The following is a 14,455-nucleotide window of genomic DNA, read 5'->3' as shown; positions in this document are numbered from 1 at the left end:
TTAAATGTTAATATCCTAAAGCTCTTCAAGTCAGACCACTTTTCATTTCATGCATAAGGAAAAAAAAAGAATCTTCCGAACATAAAGAGGTTTTTCTTCTCACAGTAAATGACACAAACCCCTTTAACACAATATAAATCAACCTTAAAAATTAGATTATACGGTGTTATTATGAACCCAACAGAGTTTACAGCTTCTTTAATTTACTGTAACTTCTCAGAGGCCTTGAACAAGGAATTTAAATTTCCAAATATAAAACGCACCAAGCAGCATTATCTTCAGGCAACAGTTCCAGCCTTCATCAGAAAAGATTGAAAATTGATTTAATTCTACTGTCTCTTTGCTGACTGTGATCCTCAGCCCAGTAACCCGCATCCCTTCCTTTCTTTCTTTTTTATGAAACCCTTTAGGTGTTGTATGGCTTTATTGAGATGGCACTGCAGAGATAAAGCAAACATCACTCCTTCATCCGATCATGTGTAAAATGAACCAGCCGACCACAGAGTCACTGATAAGATGATTGCTAAATGATCGCTCTCAAGCGCCATCAATGAGCTGATGAAGGAAACTCAGTGACACAGAGGAGTTGCTCCCTTTGCTATTGACATTCGCTTGAAGAGTGAGAATATTAAATGAACAATCATTAATGTTATGGCTTGTCAGCCAACTCACACAATTTTAGAACACAATATTAAAATAAACTACTAATTAAGTCACGCTATTACATTGAAAACATTGCTTATTAGTATACAGGAATACCTGGCATCATAGATAGATAGATAGATAGATAGATAGATAGATAGATAGATAGATAGATAGATAGATAGATAGATAGATAGATAGATATGAAAGGCACTATATGATAGATAGATAGATAGATAGATAGATAGATAGATAGATAGATAGATAGATAGATAGATAGATAGATAGATAGATAGATAGATAGATAGATAGATAGATAGATAGATAGATAGATAGATAGATAGATAGATAAGAAAGGCACTATATGAAGGATAGGAAAAACAACACATCATAGCTAGATAGACAGGAAATGCATTATATAATAGAATTTTAGATACAAAGGAAACTCTAAAATATATAGATAGTAAATAACTATATTATAGATAGAGATCTAATCTGAAAGTCGCTGTGTGACTGTGTGATAGATATTAAAGAGACAATATTATGCAGAATTATATATGAAATACACTGTAGGGTAGATAGATAGATAGATAGATAGATAGATAGATAGATAGATAGATAGATATGAAAAGCACTATATGATAGATAGATAGAAATGAAAAGCACTATATAATACATAGACAGATAGATAGATACAGTAGGAGTGAAAGGCACTGTATGATAGATAGATAGATAGATAGATAGATAGATAGATAGATAGATAGATAGATAGATATGAAAAGCACTATATGATAGATAGATAGAAATGAAAAGCACTATATAATACATAGATAGATAGATAGATAGATACAGTAGGAGTGAAAGGCACTGTATGATAGATAGATAGATAGATAGATAGATAGATAGATATTAATTTTGGTATAGTTGGCAGGATTGATAGATAGATATGAAAGGCACTATATAACGATAGATAGATAGATAGATAGATAGATAGATAGATAGATAGATAGATAGATAGATAGATAGATAGATATTAATTTTGGTACAGTTGGCAGGACTGATAGATAGATATGAAAGGCACTATATAACTATGTAGTTTTTTTCTTTACGCTCAAATACCAATCATTAACAAAATAATCATGTATGGAAATTAGAAACATCCACCTTAATAAAAGCGTAAGCGTCTGTGTATCTGTGGGAGTGTGACACACCATTTATTTTACAGTAAATGCATATTTTGCAGTTCCTATTTTCATCATGAATTCTTTCACGCTCACATCGACTCCTATGTATCGTTCCCGACTATTGTTTGTCCACTGATGCCATCGAATGGCAATGTGTGATCTGATGCTTCAGAGAATTTTTTCCCTTGTATCAGGATGTGCAATGTGCTCTCTGCACACGCGACACACATTTATACGTCTAACAAGGTTTGTTTGAGGAGACTTTTCAACGTTAGATGTTTCCTCGTAATCAGAAGCTTGCTGCCTGTCAGACGAGGTTTACGCGAGCGCCACTAGTCTTTGCAGTTCAAGATCTCCACCCATACTTTGAGCTCCGCCCTCATGAGGTGTTGGACTGGTTCAGAAACGTGACACTCACCGAGCCGTCTGATTGGCCCCACCCAGTTTTAGGCGTGATTCCCTTGTGGTTGTCTCCAGGTATGTATAATATACGTCTGACTTCAATGAGACTACTACAATGGAAGCTTCTCAGATGGAAAGCAACACGAGAAAACCCATCAGTTAGCATGTTAGTGTGTAGGGTTCGTGTGGTAAAACAGCCTGCTTTCTTTTATTCCTCCTTAGGTGCAGAATCAGAGAGACTGGTGGTGCTGCTGAATGATGTAATTAGGTATCCAGAAACGCACGCTTGATGTACTTGACTGAATTGAGCGCCTTTGTTTATTCTGAACACCATCCCAATGTGATTTAAAGCTTTGTTACAGATGTTCACTTACTTATTTTTTACAGTTGATGAGCAGGCCGGTTAAATGACTTGCTCCGGGTCACACAGTGAGTCACTGGCAGGGACCGACCCATAAATCCTCTGAGTTGCAGTCCACCCACCACACTAAACTGGCATTACAGGTGGGGATGCAGCTAAAATCTCTGTAATGGAGCCTTTGTGATAACTCGTTTTCCAGTTCTGTTGGTTTTAGCATTGCATTCACTTATATGTGACCTTATAAAGATTATTTCAAGAAGAAGAAACCCTATATTTCAATAAGGCCTCCTCAGATCTTATCATGTCTATTTTGTATTTGTTGGTAGCCATTCACAGTGATCTTCCTTTCCCTCTCTAGGTGTTAAGGCCAAACAGAAAAAAAAATTGGCCAATCCTAAAACGGACAAAAAAGGTTTAAGCAACTAGGAGAACAGGAGCTCAAGAGGTAGGGCAAAAGATAAGTCAAATAACGAAGCAGTTGGATTTCTTTCTAAGGGTACTATGGGGCTATGCCCCCTGCTCACTTTGCTTGAAACCCACCTCCGGGGCCTGCACTACGCGCCAGCAAGTTCGCGTCTCTGCCACTCGTGTATGTGGATTTCACTTTCACCAAACAACAAATCTTTTAATTCTCGTGGATACACCTCTTCTTTGGGAAGAAACACTACTGGCAACACATTTTGGCCCCCTAATCATCCCCTGTCTCTAATTGTCTCTCTCTCTCACCACTTCATCACCTAACAGCTCATGTGCGGTGGGCATACTGGCGCAAAAATGGCTGCCTGCGCATCATCCAGTTGGATGTCACACATTGGAGGTCCCCCTCACTGAAGCACTTTGATTAGGCTATATACAGTCATATGAAAAAGTTTGGGAAGCCCTCTTAATTCTTTGGATTTTTGTTTCTTATTGGCTGAGGAAGTAGCAACTTCCTTTCAATCTATGACATGCCTTATGGAGACAGTTGGAATTCAGCAGTGACATTAAGTTTATTGGATTAACAGAAATTATGCAATATGCATCATAACAAAATTAGACAGGTGTGTAAATGTGGGCACCCAACAGAGAGATGACATCAATACTTAGTTGAGCCTCCTTTTGCTCCTTTGAGCCTCTCGACGCTGTCCTCCTATAGCCTGTGATGAGTGTCTGGATTCTGGATGGAGGTATTTTGACCATTCTTCATACTAAATCTCTCCAGTTCAGTTCAATTTGATGGACAGCCTGCTTCGAATCATCCCATAGATTTTCGATGATATTCAAGTCAGAGGACTGTGACGGCCATTCCAGAACATTGTACTTATCCCTCTGCATGAATGCCTGTGTAGATTTCAAACTGTGTTTTGGGTCATTGTCTCGTTGGAATATCCAACCCTGCGTAACTTCAACTTTGTGACTGATGCTTGAACATTATCCTGAAGAATTTGTTGATATTGGGTTGAATTCATCTGACCCTCGACTTTAACAAGGGCCCCAGTCCCTGAACTGGCCACACAGCCACACAGCATGATGGAACCGCCACCACATTTGACAGGAGGTAGCAGGTGTTTGTCTTGAAATGCGCTGTTCTTCTTCTGCCATGCAAAGCGCTTTTTGTTCTGACCAAATAACTCCATTTTGTCTCATCAGTCCAAAGCACTTTGTTCCAAAATGAATCTGACTTGTCTAAATGAGCATTGGCATACAACAAGCGACTCTGTTTGTGGCGTGAGTGCAGAAAGGGCTTCTCTCTCATCACCCTGCCATACAGATGTTCTTTGTGCAAATTGCTGAATTGTAGAACGATGTACAGATACACCATCTGCAGCGAGATGTTCTTGCAGGTCTTTGGAGGTGATCTGTGGGTTGTCTGTAACCATTCTCACAATCCTGCTCATATGCCGCTCCTGTATTTTTCTTGGCCTGCCAGACCTGCTGGTTTAACAGCAACTGTGCCTGTGGCCTTCCATTTCCTGATTCCATTCCTTACAGTTGAAACTGACAGTTTAAACCTCTGAGATGGCTTTGTGTAGCCTTCCCCTAAACCAGGAGACTCAACAATCTGTTTTCAGATCTTTTGAGAGTTGCTTTGAGGATCCCATGCTGTCTGTCACTCTTCAGATGAGAGTCAAAGGGAAGGAAGCACAACTTGCAATTGACCACCTTAAATACCTTTGACCACTCATGATTGGACACTCCTGTCTATGAAGTTCAAGGCTTAACGAGCTCATCCAACCAATTTGGTGTTTCAAGTAATCAGCATTGAGCAGTGACAGGCATTCAAATCAGCACAATGACAAGGGGACCCACATTTGTGCACAGCCAGTTTTTCACATTTGATTTAATTTCATACAACTAAATACTGCGTCACTAAAAATCTTTGTTTGCAAAACACCGCAGTACTCGGATGTTCCTAGGAAATGAAAGACATACCACTGTTATCTTTTTATTTGAAAGGAGAGTCAATTATTATGCAGGCTGAGAGGGGGTCCCAAACTTTTTCATATGATGGTAAATACATGAAAATAATTGTTATTAATTATTATTAGTCACAGAGCTGTTAACACAACAATGAAATCTGCTGTGCCAATGTACCACCGTTATTAAGAATCGTCTAACGAACAGAGAAGGAGTAGAGGGGATGGATTGAAGGGTATAGACGGCATTGGGGGGGGTCCGGGGACTTGGGGCTATTCATTATTTTCACCTTCAAATAAGACGAATATCTCCACAAGAACAACCAATGCACTACAGAGTCCGACGACGACAGAGTTGCCTAAATTACTGAGTGACATTATCTATTGAAAATACGAGAGGCGTAACTGTGCTGAACATGGCAAGAAAAGGCTTTCACTAAATGCCATACAAATCCAATTAAGTGAGATGTTTTATTACTCATTTTCAATTCAAGCTTCCCTGAATGGAAATAGAACTACTAAGAGTAATGAAAATCTGCTCTTAGCAAAATTCCCCATAAAAGCACTTTTCATTCCGAGCTTCACGCCTTTACAATCCTTGAAGCTTCCAAGTTCTAAAGACTCTCAATTGAGTCACCACGACTTATTAATTGCCAGCAGCCATTCAAATCCTGCTGTCTGATAAAGAGACCGCATCACAAACGTGGAAGAACTTTGGGTTAGAAAGCCACCGGGCTGGAGCTTCTGGTTTCTTATTTAAGCAGTGCTGCTAAGTAAGTCATATCACAATATAAAGAACATTACATAATTAAGATGGCTACCTGCTGCCTATCTCAGACTTAGTTTACCATTCAGTTGAACAAACGTGCGGTCCTGAATGTGACATTTACTTGGGACGTATCCAACTGTTGGCTCTGAAACTCAGGATTTCTAACGTCACATTAGAATGAATTGGGACGCTGATTGTGAGCCACATCTTCTCGCCCAGCATCAGTACCTGACCTCACAAAGGCTGCTGTTGCTGAATCGCCACAAATCACCCACAAACACACTCTGAAATCACGAGGAAACGGGGAGCAACTCCATTTTAATGCCCAAGGCTTTGGAATGGCAACAAGGCCACATAGCTGTGATGGTCAGCTGTCTGCAAACTGTTGGCAAAACAGTGTTGGTGGACCCAATGAAGTGGCTACAGAGGACGAGTTTAACATTCTAAGAAATCTAGTGGGTTACATCTCTTATTAGTTACCAATACGTAATGAGAAATTGGAAAAATGGAAACACAAAAATTAATTTAAGCTGAAATGCACATATGCCATTATTCTTACAGAATATACTTAGATGACTTAATAACTTAACATGCTTGTGGTATCAGGACAGACAGAGTAACATCAATAGAAGTCTTACTGGGCCAAACAAAGTGCCAGGTATCTCTAAGCGGGCTTACAAGAGCAGACGTCTTTGTGTTTCTGATGATTTTGCACTTCGTAAATAATTGGATGGCTTTAGCCTTGCCCTTGCCTGATCTTTTGGATCTATAATGAATTTTTTAGTGGATTAATGAGTGAGTTAGCTATCCCTGCAAACTAGGAGTCTTTGCACTATAAATCTTACATAAAAAGCAACAATTTTACATACAGAGTGGACTTCACGATTCCATCATGGTGCTTTTCTGCCCAATTAAACTTAAAAGAAACGAAGATGATAGGAAAATAATTAGTCACTTTGAGATAGATAGATAGATAGATAGATAGATAGATAGATAGATAGATGTGAAAGGCACTATATATAGATAGATAGATAGATAGATAGATAGATAGATAGATAGATAGATAGATAGATAGATAGATAGATAGATAGATAGATAGATAGATAGATAGATAGCACTTTTAAGCCTGCCCAGTGTTTAGCAATTTTTCTTTCTTTCTTTCTTTCTTTCTTTCTTTCTTTCTTTCTTTCTTTCTTTCTTTCTTTCTTTCTTTCTTTCTTTCTTTCTTTCTTTCTACCAACAAGATGGGACAGAAAGCAAGGCACAATATAATAGACAGATACATAGACAGACAGAGAGAGCGATAGATAGATAGATAGATAGATAGATAGATAGATAGATAGATAGATAGATAGATAGATAGATAGATAGATAGATAGATAGATAGCACTTTTAAGTCTGCCCAGTCTTTCTTTCTTTCTAAAAGATGGGACAGACAGCAAGGCACTATATAATAGACAGATACATACATAGACAGACAGACAGACAGACAGACAGACAGATAGATAGATAGATAGATAGATAGATACATAGAAAAAGAAATAGATATGAAAGGCACTATATAATAATAGATAGATAGATAGATAGATAGATTGATAGATAGATAGATAGATAGATAGATAGATAGATAGATAGAACTTTTAAGTCTGTCCAGTGTTTAGCAGTCTTTCTTTCTTTCTTTCTTTCTTTCTTTCTTTCTTTCTTTCTTTCTTTCTTTCTTTCTTTCATCTGAAAGATGGGACAAGACAACAAGGCAGTATATAATAGATAGATAGATAAGTCACTATATAATAGATAGATAGATAGATAGATAGATAGATAAGTCACTATATAATAGATAGATAGATAGATAGATAGATAGATAGATAGATAGATAGATAGATAGATAGATAGATAGATATTAAAGGTGCTATATACCAGTACTGCTGTTGGTATTACATGTATATAAACATAATTACACATTTTAATTTTTACTAAATTTGGAAGCCTTTCTTAGAGCAGGTTCTCACGTCCTCATTACGAGTTATTCATTGTAGATGGATGGGCAGAAATGGCCAATGGATGCATTTTAAATTAAATGTACAACACAATAAAGTGTGTAGAAAGTGAAGGCGTCTAAATATTTAGTGAATCCACTGTATATTTTATTTCTTGGTCTTATATATAATGACAGAGCTTTCATGCACTGGCCAGGGGACGACACGGAGTTATGATTCTATTGTCTGAATTTTGCACATTATATAAAGTATAACGAGAGTCTTTTGAAGATGCCATATAATGCATGGATTTCAATTAAGTTAAAGAGCCCTCTAAATTTACCCTTTTACTGTAATTGTGTATTGAATAAGAATAAATTTTAAGTATTACTTGCAAAATATTCTTTAGGGAACCCTGGGAGTGTTTTATTTGCAGCGGAGTGGTAGTTAAGCTCCTTTTAATCGGTTTAGTGTGTCGAGGTTGTAACTCCTAAGTGAACGTTTTGGAGTCACATGAATCTCTGATGCTGAAGACGTGACACGTCACTTAGCAGACTACAGAAGTTGTCCTCACCGCAGGCTTTGATATTCTGGTGATTTTCGGGTTCGTTTCTGTACATTTGGTGTATCGGCTGATGGAGAGCCGAGGGGTCATTGGGTGGACCCTGTGGTCTCGAGGATGGGAAGGTAACAAACGCAGTGTGAGGATGCAGCGACTGAGGAGCCCCTCACAATATCACCCTGGACTTGATGTTACCCTGAAAGCTTAACGCTGCTACAAGACCAAGATTCACTTAAAAAAATCCAGAATTTTCTAATATGCTGCTTTACATTTTTATTGCACTTTTTACTGCAGAACAACATGCAAACTACAGACTGTAAACTTACCTATCATGTGGTCCTGGCAGGTGGGCTCACCAGCAGTCTCATCATTGCTGGCTATAATGTTGATCTTATGGGTCACCAACTTGGCCTGTCAATGTTAAACACAAATATATTTCAAAAAAGACATTTAGATGTAACAAGTCCACCATTACAACTTAAGAAGGGATGTTTGACAGACAGAAACTGTGAACTTTGACCTAAAAGTAAAGAATGCATTCAATCAACTCAAGTACAATGTGATGCAAGTGCCACCGTACATGAAATGAGCAGCAGATCTCATTAAATACACATAAGAGTGAAAGCAGAAAGGAAAAAGTCTGAATTAGCGTAAGTCCCCTAATTAGGGTGTCGATATGAAACATACCGACATAACAACCAAGAATAGTTGTGTCAGATATTTCAAATATTATAAGGTGCTCTTCAGTTTAAATGTTTAAAGTCTAAATATTCTCAACTGTGACAGAAATTTGCCTTCTTTCACCTTCTGAGAGAGGTCCATATAGGGACAGACCACCAGAAAAAGATCACAACTCAAAAATACCCTCAAATTCATAATCACTGACCTTGAAATAGTCCAAAATGATACCCCACATGCTTATGATTGAAATTTGTCAGTTTTAATCTTCTGGGAAGGATAGGACCACCAGTAGAGAATTAAATATGAACAATATGATCATATTTGTGATGAGCAACCTCAAAGTAACATAAAACGATATTCCGCTGCCTAATTTTACCAAACCCCATTGTTTTGAAGGTTTGTGGAAAGGAAAAACTAACCACTAATAATTGGGGGGTGTGGCAGACGGCCGGGTCCCATGACCAGCCGGGACGCCCTTTCTACATATGTTCTGGGGGAGCAACCATGGGCAGCTCAATACCTCCCCCGGGACGCTTGGTGGCAGCCCCCCTGGCTGATGGTGGTGCCTCAGCATCCCGCAGGCCTCTGTGGGTGATGGAGTCCTCCACAGCCTGGTTGGGAGCTGGGATGGCCGCCAGGGGGTGCTGCATGGAATCCTGAGCCAGGCTAGACGAGTCTTCAGCCCCACCTGGAAGTGCAACCAGAAACAGTTGATCAAGCATTCTTTGCTTTTATACGTGCCTCCAGTGTCTGTGTTCTGTAAAAAGCCTATCTATCTATCTATCTATCTATCTATCTATCTATCTATCTATCTATCTATCTATCTATCTATTATATAGTGCCTTTCCTATCTATATATGTATTATAAAGTACCTTTCTATCTATCTATCTATTATATAGTACCTTTTTATCTATCTATCTATTATATAGTATCTTTTGTACTTTCTATCTATCTATTATATAGTGCCTTTCATACTATCAATCTATCTATTATGTAGTGCCTTTCATTCAATCTATCTATCTATCTATTATATAGTGCCTTTCATATCTATCTATCTATCTATCTATCTATCTATCTATCTATCTATCTATTATATAGTGCCTTTCATACTATCAATCTATCTATTATGTAGTGCCTTTCATACTATCTATCTATTATATAGTGCCTTTCATACTATAAATATACTGTATCTATTATATAGTGCCTTTTGTACTATCTATCTATTATATAGTGCCTTTCATACTATCAATCAATCTACCCATCTATCTATTATATAGTGCCTTTCATACTATTAATCTATCTACCCATCTATCTTTTATATAGTGTCTTTTGTACTATCTATCTCTCTCTCTATCTATCTATTATAAGGGTTTGATTTTCTTCACACAATATGGTCTAAAAACAGCCTAAAACTGAGGGGAATTTGGGTCTAGGAGGGCAAAAATAGGGGCATCTTTCATAAATTACATGAAGACAAGTTGAACAGTATATCATATCTGTGTTTTGGGGGAGGGGGGTAGTTAAAAAAATATGCCCCTCCAATTGTGCCCACCCCAGAAAGGAAAATTAGAACGAAAAAGCCCAAAGGGTATTGCGCCTGCCTTTGCAATGCTTTTAGTAGTCCTGAATACAATAAAGATTGATTCGTTGCTAGATAAACAAAGGCAGTGATTTCAAGTTAAGGTAAAACAGAGCATTAAAAAACAAAATAGAAGACCAAAATAAAGAGAACAGAAGACTAAAGTGGGAGTCGAGCGTGACGCTGTACAGTGGCCATTCCTATAAAAGTATCACAATAGCCTGAATCGAGATTCTTTTCTCGCTTTTTGTTTCTCGTTATGTCTCCTCCACAGAATACAGTTCTGTCATTTATTAAACAAAAATGCCAGTGCGGGTTTAAAGACTGAACATCACTGGCAGTGCTGTGAAGTTGCTGCGCCCGGCAGTTGCAGTAAAGGCCAGTGGTTGGTCTTCATCAGGGGTCTTTGATTAAACGATTTTCTAGAATGGCTCTGGCACGCCGATCCACTGGCTATTGTTCATCGGGCTTTTAGGAAAATCCACTCAGCAGAATTTAATGAGAAAAGAAGTGCTACGTATTGGAGACACTACCCCTATAAAACAAATTACTAATACGAGATACAAAACAAAATATATTGCTTTGTGCTTTGTGGGTTATCCCTCCACAGCTCTCTGTCTGTGTGTAGCCACGTTGCACTTTTCCCAATATGAATTTGCTTCTTTTTGTTGTAAGTTTTAGATTGTTATTTAGTCCTTGGTGTTTTGTTAATTGCAAAATTATGATTTATGATGACCATCAAAACACCATTTTTTGCTGCGTTCCAATATACTCTTGATCCTGAAGTTTCTTGCGGTGATTTAATTTTCATCTTTTATTTTGAAAAGCTCAGCAGTTCATTTTCTGCTAATGGCAGCCGTACGACTTTTAATGTAGACCATAGGTGAGAGCAGACTGAGGAGAAAGGGGAAAAGAAAAAAAGGCACACACGACCCAAAGCTGTGTGAAGAAACATCTCCTTGTATACAGAGCTTTAAGGTTATTTATGACTAAGGAAAAATGGAAAATGACTTTAAAAAAAGGAACAGGGTACGGCTCATTAGTTTGTGTCACTGACGTGAAGGCAGGAAAGCATGTGGAGGGGTTGGTCGCAGACATAAAGTACATTTAAAAAGTACCCCTTTACAAGTTTTCACAGTTTATTCTTATACAACCCTAGGGGGCTTCACCAACCCCCCAGCCTGCACTACACACCAGCAACTTCGCGTCTCTGCCGCTGGCTTATGTGGATTTCACTTTCACCAAACGACAAATCCTGTAATTCTCGCGGAATGGGCTCTTCTTTGGGAAGAAACACTACTTTTCCCTGATGGCAACACGAATTAGACGATCTACAAGTCTCCGACTTAAAGTTTAAAGCCAATCAATATCTACAATATCACCTCTGTCCATATATTCGATCTCTTTTCGCTTTTACCGTTTCGTCAATATCGCATTGAATTTTGATTCCGTGTTTGGAATTACATCGTGACAACACAACGTATAACCGCCTGTGAGTGAATATCGTTTCTTTCTATCTACAGTATATGAACTGTGTCTGACAATAGCGTTCACACAAATGAGAAACAATTGAGCCGTGTGCGTGGTTGTAAATTTTTTAGGTGTGGGCGGGACTTTTCCAAATCTCTTTGCATAAACTCTTGTCTCGTGGGCCTTGAAATTTTCTCTCGCGGGATTTCACTTTCACCAAACAACCAGTCATTAATTTCTCGCGGAATGGGCTCTTCATTGGGAAGAAACACTACTTTTCCCTGATAGCAACACGAATTAGACGATCTACAAGTCTCCGACTTAAAGTTTAAAGCCAAACAATATCTACATACTTCAGTCACATCACCTATGTCCATATATTCGATCTCTTTTCGCTTTTACCTTTTAATCAATATCGAATTGAATTTTGATTCAGTGTTTGGAATTACATCGCGACAACGCAACGTATAACTGCCAGTGAACGAATATCGTTTGTTTCTTTCTACATGAACTGTGTCTGACAATAGCGTTCAGACAAATGAGAAACAATTGAGCCGTGTGCGTGGTTGTAAATTTTTTAGGTGTGGTCGGGACTTTTCCAAATCTCTTTGCATAAACTCCTGTCTCGTGGGATTTCACTTTCACCAAACAACCAATCATTTAATTCTCGCGGAAACGCTTCTTCATTGGGAAGAAACACTACTTTTCCCTGATGGCAACACGAATTAGACGATCTACAAGTCTCTGACTTAAAGTTTAAATATGTACGATATATTCAATCTCTTTTCACTGTTCCGTTATTTAACCGAGTTCTGTTTGTTTGCACTCATGCGATCTTTACTATCAATTTTTGAGACTTTCGAATTTTCGTACTTTCATTATCTGTAACCTGCTCTGCATGTGTACTGCAACAACGTTTTTGGAATCTTTTAATTCTCGTGGATACGCTTCTTCTTTGGGAAGAAACACTACTTTTCCCTGATGGCAACACAAATTAGATGATCTACAAGTCACCGACTTAAAGTTTAAAGCCAAACAATATCTACATACTTCAGTCACATCACCTATGTCCATATATTCGATCTCTTTTCGCTTTTACCTTTTAATCAATATCGAATTGAATTTTGATTCAGTTTTTGGAATTACATCGTGACAACGCAACGTATAACTGCCAGTGAACGAATATCGTTTCTTTCTCTCTACATGAACTGTGTCTGACAATAGCGTTCAGACAAATGAGAAATAATTGAGCCGTGTGCGTGGCTGTAAATTTTTTAGGTGTGGGCGAGACTTTTCCAAATCTCTTTGCATAAACTTTTGTCTCGTGGGGCTTGAAATTTTCTCCCGTGGTGTTTCACTTTCACCAAACAACAAATTTTTTAATTCTCGCGGAGACGCCTCTTCATTGGGAAGAAACACAACTTTCCCCTGATAGCAACACGAATTAGACGATCTACAAGTCTCCGACTTAAAGTTTAAATATGCACGATATATTCAATCTCTTTTCGCTGTTCCGTTATTTAACCGAATTCTGTTTGTTTGCACTCATGCTATCTTTACTATCAATTTTTGAGACTTTCAAATTTCTGTACTTTCATTATCTGTAACCTGCTCTGCATGTGTACTGCAACAACGTTTTTGAAATCTTTTAATTCTCGTGGACACGCTTCTTCATTAGGAAGAAACACTACTTTTCCCTGATGGCAACACAAATTAGACGATCTACAAGTCTCCGACATAAAGTTTAAATACGAACAATATATTCAATCTCTTTTCACTGTTCTGTTATTTCACTGAGTAATATTTTCCGTTTTTTTGCACTAATGCGATCTTTACTATCATTTTTTTGGAAAACTTTCGATTTTTCGTACTTCCATTATCTCTAACCTGCTCTACATGTGTACCGCGCCAACATTTTTCAATCCTTTATGACGTTCTACTTTGTCATCTACTCTTTGTCTTTTATTTCCCATCCCAGGCGTGGTTAAATCTCTAGGCACAAAGTCTTGTCTCGTGGGACGTGAAAGTGTCTCTCTGAGAAAGTCATGTCTCGTCTCTCCTCCCAAGATTTTTTTATTATAATAGAGAGATTCCATCACAGTAGATTTAACTTGGATTTTTTGACAACAATTAACAGGAAAAGACAGAATGTTAGTCTTGTTGAGTCAGATGCATAATCTACACGTCTCTGGAGACATCCAGGAGTGACTTGTGCTTAAAAATAGGTGGGGACAATCAGACAGCTCACCGAGTGTCACATTTCTAAACCAATCCGATGCCTCATGAAGGTGGAGCTCCAGGTAGGGGCGGGGATTTTAAACTGCAAAGCAGAGCAGCCGTGCTCTCATTAACCTGGTGTGACAGACAGCAAGCTTCTGATTACGATGAACCGTCGATAAATCTTCCAAATGAACCCCGTTTGACATCTAAAT

General features: G+C 38.2%; 1 protein-coding gene across 9 annotated transcripts in view; it reads right to left on the bottom strand.

The window, feature by feature from the left end:
- LOC120530784 (nck-associated protein 5-like) overlaps positions 1 to 14,455 on the bottom strand; it is a 746,735-nt gene that overhangs the window by 113,386 nt on the left and 618,894 nt on the right. For all 9 annotated transcript variants that reach the window (XM_039755382.1, XM_039755389.1, XM_039755381.1 and 6 more), the window contains one exon: positions 8,619 to 8,703. In XM_039755382.1, coding sequence (XP_039611316.1) covers positions 8,619 to 8,703 — 85 coding nt within the window. The remainder of the gene's footprint in view (positions 1 to 8,618; positions 8,704 to 14,455) is intronic.

The sequence above is a fragment of the Polypterus senegalus genome, chromosome 6, assembly GCF_016835505.1.
Source record: "Polypterus senegalus isolate Bchr_013 chromosome 6, ASM1683550v1, whole genome shotgun sequence".
Classification (NCBI taxonomy): domain Eukaryota; kingdom Metazoa; phylum Chordata; class Cladistia; order Polypteriformes; family Polypteridae; genus Polypterus; species Polypterus senegalus.
The sequence above is the reverse complement of the archived record's forward strand: the minus strand, read 5'-3'. Positions and strand labels throughout refer to the sequence as shown.